General features: G+C 59.1%; 1 protein-coding gene across 3 annotated transcripts; it reads right to left on the reverse strand.

Moving 5' to 3' along the window:
• Positions 1–7,792: 7,792 nt before the first annotated feature.
• LGALS4 (galectin 4) lies at positions 7,793–17,967 on the reverse strand. Of its 3 annotated transcripts, XM_073321760.2 has the most exons (10): positions 15,253–17,967; positions 13,155–13,243; positions 11,690–11,894; positions 10,845–10,979; positions 10,339–10,368; positions 9,865–9,906; positions 9,449–9,478; positions 8,922–9,010; positions 8,335–8,500; positions 7,793–8,022 (listed from the first exon to the last, which is right to left on the reverse strand). In XM_073321760.2, exons 1-10 carry the CDS (start codon positions 15,295–15,297, stop codon positions 7,876–7,878), a joined length of 978 nt encoding a protein of 325 aa, XP_073177861.1. In that variant the 5' UTR covers positions 15,298–17,967; the 3' UTR covers positions 7,793–7,875. The 3 variants fall into 3 exon arrangements, with proteins under 3 accessions (XP_073177861.1, XP_078706271.1, XP_078706272.1); XM_078850145.1 differs by lacking the exon at positions 15,253–17,967 and having other exon boundaries at positions 13,155–14,015; XM_078850146.1 differs by lacking the exons at positions 7,793–8,022; positions 8,922–9,010; positions 15,253–17,967 and having other exon boundaries at positions 8,344–8,500; positions 13,155–14,015.
• Between the last annotated feature and the right edge of the window lie 1,283 nt (positions 17,968–19,250).

Here is a 19,250-nt window from a genome sequence, read left to right on the forward strand (position 1 = left end):
TGCTGCAGTGCAGGGGATGGAAAGCCCAGGTCAGAGGCAGCACCTTATGTACAGCGCTGGGCTGGCCCCTGAGAGGTGGGGCTGGTCCTTCCCAGAAGCATTGTCTTGCCTGCACATCCTGCCCAGGATTGCATCAGAGATCTCTGTGTTGGTATCACCAAAAATGTTGTCATGCGCTGGTATTTGTCAGCTTGGACTCAGAACCACCTTACCGTGTGTCATAGCCCCTACATTGCTAGCAGTGGGTGGGGGGTTTTACAGGGAATTTGCATACTATGTGTTTGTTTTGGCCAAACTTTGCTACGCATGAGGTATAACAAAGGCCTGTCTCTCTGCTGGAAAAATGATAAGTATTTAATTACAAATGGGAAGGAAATCTTGCAAGTTCCCGTTCTTGGCCTCTCCAGGGTGTAAGGCAGTGGTTTTCAACCTGTGGTCCACGGGCCCCTGGGGTTTGCAGACTGCGTCTAAGATTTCCACCTCCATTTGAAATTGTTTAGGGGTTCGCAAATGACAAAAAGGGTGAAAACCCCTGGTGTAAGGTACAGATCCAGGGTTAAAGCGTTGTGTGTTGTTTTTTCAAGGTTGGGACAGTATAACTCGGAAACGCCTTATTTCTATTCGCCTTGTATTTAATTTTAACCCTATGATGAAATATGATTTTGCTAAACCTGCGTCTTAGCGGAGAGGAGAAAGGGGCCTGGGGGGACATGTGTCTTCAGATACCCATGTTGGAGGGGGCCAGTTTTAATCTCTCTCCTTCGTGCACTCACAGAAGTAGAGCTTGTCTTCTGAAACTTTTTATTGTTTTTTTTTTTTATTGTAAAGCGCCTGTGTTGTAAAAGATGGGGATTACTGTCCTGCCCCCGAAACCTTCACACTTTACTAAGGGTAGCCTGCAAACGGTGAAACAGGGCTTAACTTAACGGGCCTCTTTACAGCTAAAGCCAATAGATTCTAATTACCAATCAATAGAAAAGGCCGTGAAGAAATACATTACTCTGCGCACATGGGCTGTAGGAAATTGGTCTCAAAGTTAGGCGTTGGATCTGTCTCGCGTTTTTTAAAGACACACGGTGGATGTTCTTATGTCGAAAGAGGAAGTTTGGTTCTGGGGAGGGAATTAAAAACAAATCCGGCTGTCTGCAAAATTGACCCAGCTTTTGTAAACAGCCTGATAAAGCAATTGACAGGGCATGTGCCTTTTGACTGGTGTTTTAGGTCAACTTGACGTTTTAATACGCTTCAGTAAAGTGCTGTGTTCAGAGCGACTCAGGAGAAGAGGGGGGGATTCAGTCTGAACGGATACATCGCTAAATTGGTGTGCTCCAGCTGAGTCCAGAAAGTGTGATGCATTTTAATATTCTAGGACGTTTGATTCCCCGAGAAGCACCATGGTGAAAGAAAGGGGTCAGCCAAGGGGCCAACGCGGATTTCCGCCATTTGACCAGGAACAGTCCGTAGAGAATCAGCCTTTTTTCCTTTCTTACCATTTTACAACTTTCTTGGTCATCTCTGACAGGTGGCTGTCCCCTCCAGTATGGACCTAGCTCTGTACTTCCAGTTTCTCTCTCTATCGCTAATACTTTGTGACCTTGGTGCAGTTGTTTAATCAGCTTTATTTAGAAATGTATTAATTGCATGACGTGTCTCTTTCTAAAAAGGCGCGGTTCTATCGATAAATGAATGAAGAGTTCACCTTGATTCCTCTGTCATGAATAAGTTGTACAAGTATTTCATGACTTTATTTAGCCACCCTCGTTAGCATACCCATTGTTTGGTCAGAGTACTATCATTGCGGTTAACGCTTCTCCATTGCCCCTTGTCTGGTAGGGGCTTTAGCCTGTGTCCGCAAATGGTGGAGTCCGTAGCCACGCCGAGTTACTCCATGAGGGGATGATTTCATATAACAACTTTGTGACGTCAACAGGGACACGCTCCTCAAGTCAAAATAACGAGGCGTCCTTGTGGCCCTTGAGACTAACACATTTATTTGGGCATAAGCTTTCGTGGGTTAGAACCCACTTCATCAGATGCATGAAGTGAAAATGCAGGAGCAGGTGTAAATACATGAAAGGAGGGGGTTGCTTTTCCAAGTGTGAGGTCAGTCTAACAAGATAAATCAATTAACAGCAGGATACCAAGGGAGGAAAAATAACTTTTGAAGTGGTAAGAGAGTGGCCCATTACAGACAGTTGACAAGAAGGTTTGAGTAACAATAAGGAGAAATTAGTATTGGGGAAATTAAATTTAGGTTTTGTAATGACCCAACCACCCCCAGTCTTTATTCAGGCCTAATCTGATGGTGTCCAGTTTGCAAATTAATTCCAGTTCTACAGCTTCACATTGGAGTTTGTTTTTGAAGTTTTTTTGTTGAAGAATTACCACTTTTAGGTCTGTTACTGAGTGACCAGAGAGGCTGAAGTGGTCTCCTACTGGTTTTTGAATGTTATGATTCCTGATGTCAGATTTGTGTCCATTTATTCTTTTGCATAGCGGCTGTCTGATTTGGCCAACGTACATGGCAGAGGGGCATTGCTGGCACAAGATGGCACATATCACATTGGTAGATGTGCAGGTGAACGAGCCCCTGATAGTGTGGCTGATGTGGTTAGGTCCTATGATGGGGTCCCTTCAATAAATATGTGGACAGAGTTGGCACCGGGGTTTGTTGCGGGGTTTGGTTCCTGGGTTGGTGTTTTTGTTGTGTGGTGTGTGGTTGCTGGTGAATATTTGCTTCAGGTTGGGGGGCTGTCTGTAAGTGAGGACTGGCCTGTCTCCCAAGGTCTGTGAGAGTGAGGGATCATCCTTCAGGATAGGTTGTAGATCCTTGATGATGCGCTGGAGAGATTTTAGTTGGGGGCTGACGGTAACGGCTAGTGGCGTTCTGTTACTTTCTTTCTTGGGCCTGTCCTGTAGTAGGTGACTTCTGGGAACTCTTCTGGCTCTGTCCGTCTGTTTCTTCACTTCCCCAGGTGGGTCTTGCGGTTGTAAGAACGCTAGATAGAGATTCTGTAGGTGTTTGTCTCTGTCTGAGGGGTTGGAGCAAATGCATCCCAGGCAGCGGTGGGAGGTGATGGGCGGGGACAGCTTGTGGAGATTTCAGTGGAGGAAAGAAAGAAAGTCAGGAGAAGGGAAGAATCAGCAGCTGAGAGGGGCCCAGTCGGCCAGAGGAGTGGGAAGAACGGTCAGGATCCAAAGGGATGCGATGTTCATTAACAACCAAACTGCTCAAAAGGACGCTCCTGGAGAAGTTGTCCGTGTCTGTTACCTACCAAATGGGCACTAGAGGTCACCCATGTGTTGACTGAAGTGTGAAGAGGCCCAAATCAGGGATCTCAGAACAGGCCTGATGGGCCCAATTCTCAGGCACGCTCAGGTGCAGTGAGCTGTGGCTATTCTCTGCCCCCCAGGGCCCATACGGGGTGGATCAGGTGCGTGGCCACCTCCCCCATCCCCACCTCAAGTACAGGATGGGGGAACTGGGAATCCCACCTGCTGTTTCTATCTGCGGTATCTCCCTGTGCCACCCTCTCCACTCACGTGTCTGATAAGAACTGAGCTGCTCCGCTCGGCTTTGCCTGCCCCTCTGGCTCTGTCCAGCAACCAGAGCCCCAGGGGCGTTGCTGTGCGTGGCTCTCCCCACAGAGACCTTCAAGCTTCAAATGCCACCAGCTCGGTCTAGATATCAACGCACCCATGGGCCTCCTTTCCTAAGAGATGGATTTGTCCCTGCACCCTCAACCTGGATTTCCCATTCTCCCACGGCTGTGCGCTTGGCTGCCACACACCTCACCAGAGGTGGCTGCATTTCAGGGTGGGGATGATGTGCAGGGATCCCCTGCTCCTTCAGCACAGCACATGCAGGGCTGATTGGCAGAGATGCTGCTCCTTAGACCGGCAGGATGTGCTGGTAGCAAATCCCCTCTCAGGATCTTCTAGTCAAAACCCTCGTCCCCCAGCTCAGTCCCACTGGTGCCTCCTCCAAAGCCCAGGGCTAATAACCCTCATGCCGCAGGGCCTGATTCCTAGGGACAGCGTCGGAGCTCAGCATCAGCACAGGCTGGGGAGGGCCGGCTGTTCGGATTATGTCACATGCCCGCTGAATCCTGGGAACTGGCGTTGGCCAAGAATTTCAGTGACCTGCCCGGACGTCCTCAAGTGTCTCTTGCCCCTCAGGACTCGGGGTCAAAAAGCCCCCCAGACATGACTGCGGCTTGCAAGCCAGATTTTCGGAGCTGCTGAGGCTGGAGACTGGGGACGGCTCCTGGGGCGGGGGGAGTTTGTGCTGGACGTTTCCCGATGCCCTTTGGAAGGAATCGCTCAGGGCTGGGCGTGGGTGTGAATGGGACCCTCCCTCACACGCGCGACCCTTCAAAATGACTCCCAGGGTACTCGGGTACCGTGGGGGATAAATCCCTGCAGAGCCCAGCAGCCCTAGGCCCATAGGCGTGTGTACGGGGTGTGTTGGGTGTGCCTAGGCACACCCGAGTGCAGGGGTGGGCAAGCTCATCCTGCCCGGCCTGCCTGAGCTCCCGGGCAGGGAGGCTCCCCCCGGTGCCGCCCCTGCCCTCCCCCATCCCCTGGAGCCTCAGCGTGCCGCGTCCAGGAGCGGCCCTGGACAGTGCTGCAGCGGCGTGGCCCCGGCGGGACCCGAGCTCCTGCCACTCGGAGCTGCGTGGTAAGGGGGCCGGGGCCGGGGGGTTGGATAAGGGGCAGGGAGTCCCGGGGGGGGGGTTTGGATGGGGGCAGAGGTTCTGTGGGGGGGCAGTCAGGGGCCGGAGAACGGGGGGTTGGGTCGTGGGAGTTCCGGGGGTCTGTCAGGAGGTGGGGGGGGTGGATAGGGGTCAGGGCAGTCAGGGGACAGGGAGCGGGGGGGGGGGTTGGTGGGGTGTGGGGGTCCCAGGGTGGTGGTTGGGGGGGTCTCGGGGGAGGTGGTCAGGGGACAAGGAACAGGATGGGTCGGGGATTCGGGGGGGGCAGTCGGGGGGCAGGAAGCAGGTGGGGGTCTGATAGGGGGTGGGGCCAGGCCGTTTGGGGAGGCACAGCCTCCCCAACCTGGCCCTTCCTACAATTCTGGAACCTCGATGCGGCTCTCGGGCCAAAAAGCTTGCCCCCGCCTGCCCTAATGTCTCGAAAAGAAAGTGGCTAATTGAATGGCTAGATACGCTCTGTCTAGACAGCCCGCGGTCGCGCGCGGTCCTCCCCTCCGACTACTAGTCTGGAAAATCTCTGAGCTAGCTAAGCGGCCGCGTCAGGCGTGCCCAGGGCGGCGTCTCCAGTGTTCGTAATCTTTGTCTCATGTACGCTACTGAAATAGCAGAACAAGACCGCGGCTTCCCGTTTTAATTCAGCCGTATGACACCCCCTTTCAATTTTAAAATATGGATTGGTTCGTTGGGAAGCTAAGAAAAGGAGCAGGCAAGCCGGTCCTGTGAAGGAGCCTTTCCGAAACCAGCCCATGGAACAAACAAACAGAGCGGAACAATGTCCCAACAGCGCCTCGGCTCACGCGTGACTTTGTACATTGAACAAGACTTGGCTTCGTCCGTTCGTTGCAATGACGGGATTGAGGCATTTAAGTCCATAACACCTGGTGAGCGACGTCTCCTTCGCTGGGACAGGAAGATGAAGAAACCTCAATCTGGTTTGGGCAATTTGGGTTAGCTCATTATCTGGTTAAAGATAAAGATCATGAAAAGTGACTGTATCTTTGTCCACGCCTGGGTATCCCGGCAGCAAACATTTGGCATTTTGTGTCTCATTTTGTAAGTAAAGTTTAGTTGTTCATTTAAAAAAAATTAAGTTTAGTTCAGTGTTAGTTTCTTTCGTTAGTTTGATGAATAAAAGTGATGCCCTTTATGGCTGAGTATTCAATAAATGCTCGCCTTTCAAAACAAAACAAAATCAAATCCCCTGGGTGCACACCCCCCTAATGATATGTGCCCCTCACGCCTGGACCCACGCCCCAGCCCCGCAGCAGGAAGGGCGCGCCGGCCCTCAGCCAAAATGCACGGCCCACGCCAAGGATTTAAGATGTTAATGAGCGTTAATTTGCATGTCAGGGGCGGAGCTGCCCAAATCTTACCAGCCTGCTATGCCAGCTCCACCTGGAGCCAGCCAGGTGCCCGCCAGAGGCCAGGCAGTTTATGGCAGACCCAAGGCTGGCTTGGTTAGTGTCACACCCCTTTGGGGGGCTGGTTTGCTGATCCTCCACCCTCCTGCACCTCAACACGTGCGACCCCCTCCCATCTCCACCAGCTGGGGTGCAACGGGCAGCAAGGAGGAGGCTGGGGGAGGCGGCGCATGGGGCGGTTTCTGGTACTGGGTGGGGCAGGCCGTGGGGACTGGGGTTGGCAGGTGGTGTGGAGAGTGTGGTGGGGCTGAAGGCCGCCCTGAGCCCTGCCCTGCTAACCACACAAGGAAACGACATTTCCGCCTGCGAGCATCGGGTGCAAGGTGGAGCTCAGACTCTGGATTCCTGCAGGTCCTGCCTCGGTGTCTGGGCAGCAGCCAGCAAAGGGTTAAGGGGGAAAAACCCAAGAGGCAGCATGGCCTGGAGGAATAGGGCGAAGGTTGGGTGCCAGGACTCCTGGGTTCTATCCCAGCTCCGGGAGGGGAGTGAGGTCTAGTGGTTAGAGCAGGAGGCTGGGAGCCAGGACTCCTGGGTTCTCTCCCTGGCTCTGGAAGAGGAGTGGGGTCTAGTGATTGGGGCTGGGAGCCAGGACTCCTGGGTTCTAATGATGGTTTTGCCATTGACTCCCTGTGTAACCTTGTCCAAGTCCCTCCCCGGCTCCAAGCTGGAGGAGGAGGATCCTGCCCCAGCAGCTGCGGGGGCCGCGTGGCTGGAGCAGGCAGATTGCCCAGTGCTCAGAAAGTGCCAGTGAGCTCCCGAGTGATTGGGCTGGGCCAAGCCAAGGTAAGAGCCCAGTACAAACAGCCCAGCTCCCTTCCCCGCCCCGGCCTGACGAGGTGATGGGGCCCAGCTGCCTCCAGCTCGTCCTACAGCTCCCCAGAGCTCAGCCCCTCGCTGCTCCCAGGAGCTGAGCTTTGGGCCCCAGAGCTGCAGCAATGGGGGCGGGGGGCTTTTGGTCTGTGCTCCCAGTGGAGCAGAAAGTCCCCATCCCCCCCCATGGACGGAGGTGACCCCGGCTGGAAACGGTTCTGCTCGGCTCCTGCGAAGAGCTGCAGAGCTGGTGAGTGCAGGGCTGCAGGCTGCTAAAATAGGGGGGAGGCAGGAGCAGGGGACCTGGGCGTCCCTGCTCCTGTTTTTAACCCCGATGGGTTAGTGCAGCCTGACCCGTTCCAAAGGCAAAGCGGGGGGGTGGGGGAGAGCCAGGTGGGGCGGGCAGGCTGCGGGGGAGTGAGGTTGCCGGCTGGGGAATGGGGTTTGTAGGGCTTGGCTGTAGGGTGGCTCAAGTCAGCTGGGCAGGGTGTGAGCAGGTGGGGGGCTTCTGGCAAGGGGGAGGGTTGCTGTGGGGCATCAGGGAGGGGGTTTCCTGGTACCAGAGGAGGGGTCGGGGGTCGACTGGGAGGCTTAATTTGGTGATGTTTGCCAGGCTCTGAGTGGGCGGCCTGGGAAAGGGAGGGGTCAGAGGGTCATTATAACATCTCTAGGCCTGTTCCTTGCGCAGGCCTCAAACTCAGCTCCACCTGGAGGAGAGTCCCCAGCAGCTGTGAGCAGGGGGGGGTCTATGACACACAGGGGAGAGGCTCCGATTCCACCCCGCAGCAGGCGGTGTGGGGTGGGGGGAAGGCAGCTGACACAACAGCGTCATTGCGTGAACCAGAGTAGTTTATTGGGTCTGCGATGCCAGCCGGGGGGGTGGGGGGCGGCGTTGTGTGTCCCTCCCGTGCTGGGCGGCGGGGCCGGGCTCAGAACTGGACGTAGGACAGGACCACGTCGCCGTTGATCTCCAGCGTGTCGATCTGCTGGAAGTTGTGGAAACGGTGGTTGTAGTTGAAGAGCGGCTGCCCGTTGGCGAAGACCTTGAAACGTCTGTTCCCACAGCGGATGGAGAGCTGGGGAGGGGGGGAAGAGCGGCCGTGAGATGGAGCCAACGGGGACAGCCGTGAAGGAGCTGACCCTTTATGGGACCAGGCAGGCAACATGGGCTAGTGGAGACCGTGCTGCCAGAGAATCCTCATTAGCTGCTAACTGTATAGGGGCTATGAGACACAGACATGCAGTTCTGATGCCATCCAGCAGAGGGCAGCATCACGCGCGCACTCTCTCTCTCTGCTCTAGAAGACCCTGGGCTTGAGCTAAAGGAGAATCCCCATTCGCTGCTAGCAGGAAAGGGCGTATGACACACAGACGAGGAGTTTACTCACATCAAAGTACTGGCCGGGCTGGAAGGGGTTGTGAGGCAGCTCTCGCTCCTCTGAGCCCCACTGCCCGTTCAGGAGGCTGTTCCTGACCACGGTCTTCTCGTTCAGGCGAGGGTTAATATGCAGGGCGATATCCTTGGAGTAGCCCATCTTGAAGTTGATTCTGAAGCTGGGGAGGCAGAGAACCGGTGAAGTTGGAGGCTAGTGGGTGGGGGGACGGGGGTCATCTGCCCTTGAGTGGGGTGTGGCTTTGGGGGAGGCGGGCAGGGCTGGACATACAAGCCAGCTGAGCCTGTAGCCAGATATACAACGCCACTGCACCTGGATGGGAGAAGCCTAGTCTGGGCTAGAAAGCACGGCCTCCGGGTTGGAGCACAGGGCCGGGAGCCAGGACTCCTGGGTTCTCTCCCCAGCTCTGGGAGGGGAGTGGTGTCTAGTGGTTACAGCAGGGGGGGCTGGGAGCCAGGGCTCCTGACTTCTATCGTCAGCTCTGTGCAGAGTCACCATGAGACCTGGGGGTGGGGCAAGTCACTTCCCCCCCTGCTGGTGCCTCAGTTTCCCCTGCTGACAGCAGTGCAATAGCTGCATACCTCTTAGCACCCTGCGGGACTAATCCTTTCACCACCACTGTCTTCTTGGATGTCAGCCCGCCTGGGAAGTTAGCCACGTAGGGGACTTGCTGCAAGAGAATGGAGACCTCCCGGCTAGAATGGTCGTATCCGGTGCTGGGGTGAGGAGCGTCCCAGATGTGTGGCAGGGAAGTGGCTCAGTGGGGGCGCTCTCCCCTCAGAGTCAGTGCAGACCCCTGTGGAGCACTAGAGGGTGCTGGTGGGGCCCCGGATTTGGATACAGGGGTGCTAACGCGGTGCCCAGGTAATCCTGCCTCCCAAACCTCCCCCGGCAGGTCCAGTTGAACAGGGGAAGTGAGATGGGGGGGGAGGGGTGTTCTTTTCTTCCTGCCACCAGCTTCGTTCAGTGTGGCTCTTGGCCAGCTGGCACATTCCACCCCAGAGGTGGCTGCACTCCGGGGCTGGGGGAAGAGTTGTGGGAGAAACCATAAGGTGGCTTCATTGCAGGTGCGAAAGGGCAGAGAAAACCCCAAGTCTGCCACACTTACCGGGTGAAAGGAAGCAGGGCCAGCCATCATCTGTGGGGCAGAGAAATCCAGGAGTTATTAATCTGGCCAGCCGTGGTATGGCCCAAACCTCCCTCCCTAAGGCCTTGGGGGTGTCTCCGTCCCTGCGGTCCACAGAACTGGCCGTCACCTGATGGCTCCTCTCTAGTTTTCCAGGAAATATCTGGCCTTTCCTTAGCTAAAGTCCTCCCTAGCCCAGCAGTTGCCAGTTGGATACAGGATTCGCCTCCACTTCCCGTCTTAAACTGCTGTGTAGAATTGCAGGGCAGCCGTTAAACGGTAGCTGCTCCCCACCCCAGAGGTGGCTGCATCTCAGCGCTGGGCTTTACAAACCGTTCTCAGTAATAAGAGGGTGTTTATCGGGGAATTTCTTCCTCCCTGGGCCCCAGTGTACTTACCGGCAGGCTTGTGGGTGGCGGAGGCATATTTGGCTGCATGCCCTGAGAGAGAGAGACAATATAAGGGGGGTTACAGGGTCTGAGGCTGCAGGGTTGGAATTGCTCTCCTTAGAGAAGCCCGGGCGAGCTGGGGCCATGGCTCTGATCCAGGGAGGAGTGGGGCCGGGGATCCTGGCTAGAGGGGCCCATAGGATCTCTGCTCCCCAGGGGAAGTGGCTGCTCAGCAGAGGGAAGGTCCCTGTGACTCTTCTTTGTGTGTGTGTGTGGGGGGGGAGGACCCCGTGCAGGCCCCCCGGTCATCCCCTCTGGGCTTGTCACACTGCGGCAGGCGAGGGACTGCATGGGGGCCCAACGAAGCCCTGCTGGCTTGTGGGGTGGCGTGTAGCTGCGATAGTGGACTGGGTGCCCCCGAGTTGCCCACCCTGAGCTGGCATCTCCCCCAGCCCCGGGCAGGTGGGTCTTCTGGGTACTTACAAGCATCCCGGGTTGCGGGTAATACATCCCCTGCAGGAAGGAAACAAGTGTGACACTGGGCACAGAGAGGGGAGAGGTATTGTCGAGCCCGGACTCCTGGGTTCTATCCCCAGCCCTGGGAGGGGAGTGGGGTCTAGTGGTTAGAGCAGAGGGGGCTGGGGGCCAGGACTCCTGGGTTCTATCCCCAGCCCTGGGAGGGGAGTGGGGTCTAGTGGTTAGAGCAGAGGGGGCTGGGGGCCAGGACTCCTGGGTTCTATCCCCAGCCCTGGGAGGGGGGTGGGGTCTAGTGGTTAGAGCAGAGGGGGCTGGGAGCCAGGACTCCTGGGTTCTATCCCCAGCCCTCCTACCATCCAAGCTCTCAGCTTTTCCCCGGAACCAACCCATGCGCTAGCGATTTGGCTGCGGGGCTGGTGCTGTGCGTGAGTGTCAAAGTCCCGCATCTCCCTGGGGAAGGCCTGTCCCCTGTCTCCACCACCCACGTGTGCCCCCACCCCCTGGTCACTCACCCCGCCCCCCATCATGCCCCCTCCGATGACATTGAGCGACTGCAACTCGAGGTCCCCGTCCGCTTCGACGACCTGCACGCGCTCGGGTGGGATGCGGTGCTGGAACTCGCAGCAGGGGGTCCTGTTCACCATGATCTGGGGTGTGAGACGGGCAGCATCAGGACCTGGCCCCTACCCCACCCCTCGCGGAGCAGAAGAGCCTCTCTGGGTGGGGGAGGGGAGACCTGATGTCTTGGGGTTTACCCTGGGAACACAGGGGGGACGGCTGCCAAGCAGACTCTGGGGATCAGCTGCTGATGTAGGAATTGGGGGGGGTCTTTTCTCCCCAGCCCCTTTGGCTTCCTTCTGACCCCTGCTGGCAGGGCAAGACTGGGGGGGTCAGGAAATTGGGGGTGAGGTCTCCTGGCCCCCCATTTTAGAGAGCAGGTGTTGGGATGTGTTTTGGGGGGAACAATTCCCCCTTTCAAAGCCATCTGATTCCACCCAGATGGGGGGAGCTGGGTGTCACCCCCCACCCCTTTTCCCAGGCCTTTGGGGAGCAGCCCCCAGCCCGCTGGCTTGGAACATTCAACTGCAGATGGGGTATCATGCCCCCCCCATTTGACCCCATCCTCTTGATCCAGTGGGGCCCACCCCCCCTATGGGTTTCTCCCCACCCCCCACATTTCCCCTGCCACAAATGGGGGATCCCTCCAATGGCATATTATCCCTCTGCCCCCAATTCAGAATGTGGCCATCCACAGGCCCCCCTGCCCCCCAATATCCCTTGTGCCTCCCACAGGCCTCCCCATACCCCTTCCCCCCACCCCGATATCCCTTGTGCCCCTCCCCCCATCCCGCCCCACCTGGTAGCCCTCGGGGGTGATGGTGAAGAGCAGCTCGAAGGGCTCCCCCTCGTGGAAGGGCATGTTGTGCTCGTGCTCCTCCTTGGCCCACTTGCCCTGCTGGAAGCTGTTGAGGACGATCTTGTCCCCGCTGTCGAAGCGGGGGTTGAAGTGCAGGGCGATATCGGCCCCCTTCTGCGGGCCGCAGGAGAAATTCACGCGGAACCTGGGGGTGGGGGTGGGGGGGTGAGCGAGCTGCGGGGGGTGGGGGTCACGGATCCCACCCCCTGCGTCGAATGTCTAAATCCAGACGGGCTTGTTTTCCTAACGGATCCGCTCCAGGAGTTACCTCTGGCCTGGGTTATCCCGGGGGTCAGACTACCTGACCCCCGCGGTCCCTTCCGGCCTGGCCGCAGCTCTTACAAAGAGGGGGGCGCCCCGCTGGGGACCTCGTTCGCCGGCGGGGCATGGGCAGGCGGGGAACGGGCGCCGCCCAGGGGGGCTGGGCTGCGGGGAGCGGACTGCTGAGGAGATGGAGAGGGCTGGGGGAGTCTGGCCCGGCTGCAGGCTGCGGGGCCCGGGGGGGGGGGGGGTTGATTGGGTCCCTGGCTATCAATACCTGGGTGGGGGGAGCGGCTGAGACCCAGGGTTGGCTCAAGGGGAAATGGGCCCAGCAAAAAATTGCAGCTGGAAATTCAGAAGGTTTCTAGCCATCTAGCTGCACTGCTGACCCCTCCTGGGTGGACTCGGGGCTGCTGGGCTGTGTGTCATAGGCCCTATACTGCCGAGTTCAAGGCGCTGGAGCGGAGAGGGGCTGAGTCCTGTTCCCATGAGGGGAGGAGCTCACCCTCTTGTGAAGGAGGGATCCACACCTCTCCCCCCCCGTGGGGGAGGGGCAGTCGCTGCAGGGAGGGGGTCAAGGGACCTCTCCCTCTCCCCAAAGAGGGAATGGGGTGGCAATGTGAGGCAAATGCCCCAAACCAGGGGCCGGTAGCCAGATCTAACTAGCCCGCAGCAGCTCCGAGCGGCGATGGGTCCTGGGGGGGTGACTTTCTGGAGTTGCCATGACAATGGCACCTCCCCCAGCGTAGGGGTGTGTCAGGTATACACGCTGCACATTCTGGTGCAGGCCCTCGGATCCGATCCCCTTTCACCCCGTCTCCCCTCCTTGCTCGGCCAGGAGCTCCGGGCCTTTCCCCCACATTCCTCTGTCGGCAGGTTCCTGTTTCTCGGGTTTAATGAGCCACAAGCCCAAGGTCATCACCCTCGTTAAACATCCCGCCGCGCTTTTTGCTGCGTCCTGGCCAAACTGGACCCGTCTGCCTCCCGAGATCCCCTCCTCTGGGTGACTCTGCTCCGTACTGCCTGTTCCACCCCAGAGGCGGCTGCATCTCTGCACTGGGGGAGAGATCCCTGTATAACCAGCCCCCGTGCCCCACATGAGCCCAGCTGTCCCCCTCGCCTCCCCCACTGCCCGAAGTGTTACCTCTTGGTGTGATGGGGCACCGTGCCCTGAACGTAGATGGACATCCCGGGCCGCAGCCCCCCGACGATGGGGGTGGCATGAGGGAGGGGCTGAGAGATGGGGAAGGAGAGAAGATGCTGAGGGGGGAATTGACCGGTGACACTGCTGAACCCGTAGACACACAGTGCTGGGTGCCTGTCCCCTCCCCACTGCCCGCTCCTGGCTGCTTTAGCGATGATTGCCCCCCTCCACTGCCCTCCAGCCTCGCCTCTCCCTGATTTGCCTGCCCTGGGGCTGGGATCTGACCAGAGCCCCTTTGGGAACCAGGCCGGGGCTCCAGGCTGCAGCAGGGCCAGGGGAAACTGATCGCTTTGCAGGAGGAGTCTGGGGGGACACATGGCCCCTTTAACACGCTCCTTGGCTAGCAGCATTCCCCCCACCCCAAACCAACTGGGGGCGGAGGGGACACACCCCAGCCTGCAAGCTCTGCCTTTTCTGCGGCTGATTCTAGTTAGCGGGCATCTGTACCGCCCTTTGGGATCCTTGGGGAAAGGAGCCGTGGAGGGACCGTGCGTTAGTTATGAATGGATCCCACCCCACCGGTGAACTGGATGGGACTGCCCAGGGCTCCGGCTGGGCTGGCTGAGAAACACACAGGGGATCGGGAGGGTTTCCCATGCCCTGGGCCTCACCCCATCCTAACCCCCCTCGCCCCTGGGCTCTTAGCCAGGTGCCTTCCAGAGCGGATCCCCCAGGTCCCGGGGGAAAAGCCGGCTGGCTGGCGGGGACGGGATCCAAGCAGAGCCGGTGTCCGTCGGCCGGCTATGGGAATCTCTGCTGTTTGGTGAGCTGAGCAACCTGTCCCCGGGGTGAGTCTAGAACGTTCCCACCCCAGACCCCCCTGCAGCTCATCTGCCCCAGCGTCCTCACCCCCACGGGGGCCCCTGTTTGTTTTTGCCTTGGTGGCATCGGAGCTCGGGCAGGTACCGAGCCCGGCTGCCTATGCCTGCCAGCTGCTGTCTGTCGGCATCTCGGCACGGGGTGTAAATTACGCATCGGTTTGGGGGATTTTCCCATGGTGTAACTGACCCACCAAGAGATGGGGCCAGCAACTAACCAGAGTGCCAGACGAGGGGTGCCTTCCCTGAGCGGGGAGGCAGAATCAGGCCCCTGCTCGCCGCCAGCCAGCTGGGAAACTTTCCAGCGTCACCAGCCAGGCGACCCCGAGACCCAGCCATGCATTAGGGGGCAGGGGGGCCGGATGCAGCTAGCCGAGGGGGAGGGCTGCCTTGCTGGATATCAGTAGCCACCGTCCATCCAGGGGCCAGCGGGGTGTAAACCTGCAGCGACTCCACCCGCTTTGGAGACGCCACTGGATTTGTGCCGGTCGTAATGGAGATTGAAGTTATTTAGGTGCCCAACTCCCATGGGTTTCAATAGGAGTCAGGCGCCTAAATTGAACGTGAGCCTCGTTGTGCGTCTTTTACTGAGCTGAGCTGCTGCCGTTTCACGATGCCTAGGAGAGATTTGGCCAACGGGCCGGTGAACGAGGGGACGCGCAGGGCCGTGGGCCTAGTGAGATTCAACCGTGTTTGCGGGGCCAGACGTAGGGTTTGTGTGAAAAATGTCACACCCGGTTCCCGACCTTGCACCCGCTCAGTGGAGCCCTCCGGTGGCGGGTTCGGCCAGAGCTGGGTACCTCCGTTAAGAGGCCATGCAACTGCCTCTGGGGAGCAGTGGGTGCGACAGGCACCCCCGAGCTAGGCTGAAGCAAATTCTCTACCTATGGAGTCGGATCGGCCCGAAATTTGCTCAGATGGGGCTGGGGCCCGGGGAGGGTCCGTATTCAAAGTGGTTGGAACGAGGGGTTCCAGGGGGGAGGGGGCGTTAAAAAGACAGACTTCGCCCTTGGGTGCGAAACGGCTCCAAGCGATGCCGTGCTCCCAGCGGGCAAACAGGTCAGCTCAGGCAAACAGCAGCGTGGAAATCTTTCTGGGCCTGCCACTTTCTCTCCTCCGCTCCGAGCTGTTTCCTTCCTTTGCTTTGTTCCTGGCTGGCTGCGGGGGGCCTGGGGGAGCCCAGAGCCATGCCGAGGGGTGTGTGGGGGGGTGACACTTACCGGGTTGTAGATGGGCTGGTAGCCGGGTGCAGGGACGTAGGCCATCGGGGCGCTGGGGTCTCTCCCTGTGCAGCGAATGGGCAGGGCGGAGCACAGGGAGAGGAACAAGCGGAGGGAAGGGGGTTTATAGTCCTGGATTGGGAGGCGGGACGGCCAGGCCACTCGGCCGGCCTCCGCCCACCTGCCCAGGAGAGGTGTTGCCCTGCCCAGCCGCACCCAGCTCCGTGGAAAATCCTCATTTTGAGTGGAAATGGCAAAGCCAGATTTCTGATGATCTAGTGGTTGAAGCTGGGGACGGGGAGGGCTGGGAGGCAGGACGCCTGGGTCCCATTCCTAGTCTGGTAGGAGATGGGTTAGGGCAAAAGGGGTTGAGAGTCCGGACTCCTGGGTTCCATCCCCAGCTGTAGGAGGGATTGGGGTCCGGTGGTTAAAGCGGGGTGGGGGGCTGGAGCCAGGACTCCTGGGTTCTATTCTGGAATTGTTCACCCCACAACGTGACTGGAGCAGATCCCCTGTCCAGTGTCACATGCGCTCTGTAACCATGGAGCTGGGCCAGTTGGTTTCCCCTCGCGTGCCTGGTGACATCCCCCTTGTGGTGACTGGGCCCTGCAGAGTGGGGTGGGGATGTGGGGGGCTAGTGGTTAGAGCAGGGGGGCTGGGAGCCAGGACTCCTGGGTTCTATCCCCAGCTCTTGCTCACAGATTTTCCATTGACCCAATCCCAGGGCTGACAGCTTAGATTGGGGGAATGGGGGTGGCGCTGGGCAGGACTCAGCTGTGCCACCCCCCCTTGGCTTAGGCCTAGGGTTGCCAATCTTCCAGGATTGTCCTGGAGTCTTCAGGAATTAGGGTCACCTTTAATGGCATGTGACGAGACCTCCAGGAATACGTCCAGCCAAAATTGGCAGCCCTGCTTTGGGCTGATCCTTTTCCCTCTCCGTGCCCACATTTCTCCCCCACCATGAGAGCAGCCGATCCCAGAGTCCCGGGCTCAGGGGGCACCTGCAGCTTAGGAAAGGCAAAGGGCCGGGCACTGGGCCGCATGTCCAGCTGGAGGCGAAGGTCCAGCCATCATTGGAGCCAGCACATGGGTAGCAGGTGACCTGGCTTGGAGCTGGGGTGCTGGCATAAGGCAGGGGATCTGGGTCTGGGGGAGCAGAGGAGGGGACTCGCTGCAGGAGACCAGGGGAGGGCTGGGCACGGCTCCTCCCTGTGCCCTTTCCCCCAGGAGGTGCAGCTCTCCAGAGAGCCGTGCCCAGATGACAGATGGGTGCCATCCTGGGGCTTTGTTTGCTGAGGAGGGGAGCGTCCCTGCCTGACCGTGGGCGGCTGGCTCAGCACGGCAGAAAGCAAAAAAGGGGGGCAGAGGGGGGGTGCAGCAGGCAGGGGAGGGACTGGCTTCCTCATTCCTAAGCATTGTGGCGGGGCCCCTCGACCCTGTGCACGGGGGACGCTGTGGCATTTGTGTTTCGGATTCTGTGGTTACCAAGGCCAGATCCCGGGCCCTGCCCGCTCCCCCACGGAGCCAGTTCCCCGGAGCTGCGCTGGGATCTGCAAGCTCTGCTCAGACCGGGGCAGGCTGAGCAGAGAGCGGGGAGCCGGGAACCCCAGCCGTCCTGTGCCAGTTCCCCAGGGGCGATGTTCCTACGGGCCTTGGCACTGGTGTTAGGGCAGCACCTGGGGCCCACCCTTCCCACAATGGGGCTTCATTGGGCCGGGCGCTGCAAAGACCCAGCGTGAGGGACGGGGGTCAGGTCTGGCGTTACGAGTGTTGTGCGTATGGTGTGTATTACGGTAGCAGGTGAAATCCGGGCCCCATTGTGCTCCCAGTCTGAATCATTAGTGAAGGGGTGGGGAAACTGAGGCACAGAGAGACATGACTTGCCCAAGGCATGAATAGACCCCAGGCGTCCTGATTCCCAGTGCTGGCAACTGCCTCCCTGTGAGCAGGGTGAGAATTAAGTCCCATGCTCTCAGCCCGCTTGCGGGGGTGGGGGTGGGGGGGGGAAGACCAGGGCCCTGGGTCACTCCCCACCCCCAGCTCCGGCTGGAGTGGGGGGGCCGACCAAGTCCAGGCCATTCATGCAGGCTGGCACAGGTCAGCGTCTCTTCCGAGGGCTGAGCCTTCCCCCACAACAGGGGAAGAGGTACAGATGGGACGGTGCCGCGGAGCCGCATCACGCCAGCCCAGGCCAGAGGAAGTTTAGCCCCCGGTTGCAGGGAGCCACCTTGGAAGGAGGGTGACTGGCCTGACCTCAGCTGTCCCCCAGGCACCGAACCCAATAGCCTTTCCTCGTCCTAGCCTTCACTGCTGTTTGCTCTGCCTGCAGGCCAGTGCCACGGAGCTAATTTAAATGGGCCAGAGGACAGGCCAACAGAGGTGGGGCGGTTGGAAGAGCCAGCGCCCCTTGGCTCTGTGCCCCATCCCGTCCCCTCCCCACCCAGAGCTCTCCGAGGAGTTGGGTTTTATGGGCTGATTGCTCGTTAGGTTGGGTGGGAGGGTAGCAAAGGTCACAGCTGACTAGGGCAGGGTCTGTGGGTGTGCGGGAGACGGCCTTACAGGCCCCTGCGACATCGGGGAGCGGTGGTGCCGAGAACATTTTCAGCTGCAAAAATGCAGATTTGGCGACCGTGGAATTCGCGTCGGTTTCGCCAGCTGGGTTGGGGTGAAAAAAACCACTCCCCCCTAAAGGCTGGTGAATCGCTTCCATTTGCCACGTCCTTCTGTTTAAGCCAAGCAAGCCAACCCCCTCCCCACCCCACCCCACCCCGCTTCCAACAGAAGGAAAAAACCAGCTCAATATTTTTGCTGCCCTGAAGCTTTTTAAAGCTTTTCAATGCAGCAAAAGGTCAACCCCACGAATTGGGGGGTCACCCCCAAGGGGAAACCTCAGAGCTGCGCCAGCTCTGGTGATCACAGTGCACGTGGGCGGGGCCAGCCTGGATGGCTCGCGGACTTCAGCCCCAGTGGGAGTCCAGGAGCGCTCCGTGCCAAGGGGCAGCGGGTGCATCACAGGGCTCCCTGGCGCTGGGCTTGCCCCACCGGTCGCTTACAGTCTCGGCTGAAAGCCTGTGGCAGATGGGGCATCGTACAGGAAACGTGCGAGACGTGTTGGCTGTAGGTCTGTGCGTTTGGGGGGCACAGACACCGGTCAGGCCTCAGGTACAGCCCCCGTCCCGCTCTCAGGCCGCTCCTCTGCCAATTTCACAACGGCCACCCGCTGCCAGGCGAAGCAAAACTGCAGGGAGTAAAGCCAATGAACTGCTGGAGCTATAACTGGGGGGTGGGCAGCAGTTCTTCCCTCCCCCCGTTATCCTTCACCCAGGCTGGTTACTGGGTTCGTTTCGTGAACGGGGGCTCACCGCCAGGCGTGGCTGACACTGGTGGAAGGACCGTGGGCAGAGGAGCTGGTGTTAGGCTTGTATACGGACTCGTTGCTGCCAAGCTTGCGGCTTACTGGCCACTGAAACCGTTTGTTAAATAAACGTGGCCTTGTTTTCACTGTGTTCAGGAGTGCGGCTTTCGATGGTGTAAGGAGCAAGGGCTGGCACCTGTTCCCGTGGGAACAGTGGGGATGGTAGGTCTGTGAGCAGCCCGGGGCTGGACACTCCAAGGAGACGCTGAGAGTTTGCGAAGTGCCCATCCCTGGCCGGGGTGGGGCGAGGGAAGCGCTTGTGTGGCCCATGGAGGCAGGGAACTGACCCTGGCAAGGACCCACAAGGCTCCCTCATGCTAAGGGCAGGTGGAAGCGAGTTGCCTCTGTACTCTGGGACGCATCAAACCCCCATTCCCCTCGAGGGCTCCCCTCCCACCAGCCCCCCGCTTTAGCTCTGGTGCCTGAGCCAGCAGCAAGGGGGCAGAGAGCACCTGTTGTATGGCCAAGGGCAGGGCAGGGTAAGCCCTACTGCTCCCCTGGGGCTGGTGCCCGCCATCTATACCCCCTCCTAGGGGCAGCATCGCTCACACCCCACTTCAGCCTCTGCCTAGCGTAGACCTGA

This window comes from Lepidochelys kempii, chromosome 23 (assembly GCF_965140285.1).
Source record: "Lepidochelys kempii isolate rLepKem1 chromosome 23, rLepKem1.hap1, whole genome shotgun sequence".
Taxonomy (NCBI): domain Eukaryota; kingdom Metazoa; phylum Chordata; order Testudines; family Cheloniidae; genus Lepidochelys; species Lepidochelys kempii.

Excerpts from the sequence above, each read along its gene's own strand:
- LGALS4 (XM_078850145.1), bottom strand. The coding sequence starts at position 13,564 with ATGCTGCTAGCCAAGGAGCGTGTTAAAGGGGCCATGTGTCCCCCCAGA. Across the intron at positions 10,369-10,844 it reads GGGGCATGATGGGGGGCGGG|GGGATGTATTACCCGCAACC; the intron begins GTGAGTGACCAG and ends TCCTTCCTGCAG. Across the intron at positions 8,501-8,921 it reads GTCCCGCAGGGTGCTAAGAG|CTTCAGAATCAACTTCAAGA; the intron begins GTATGCAGCTAT and ends CTGCCTCCCCAG.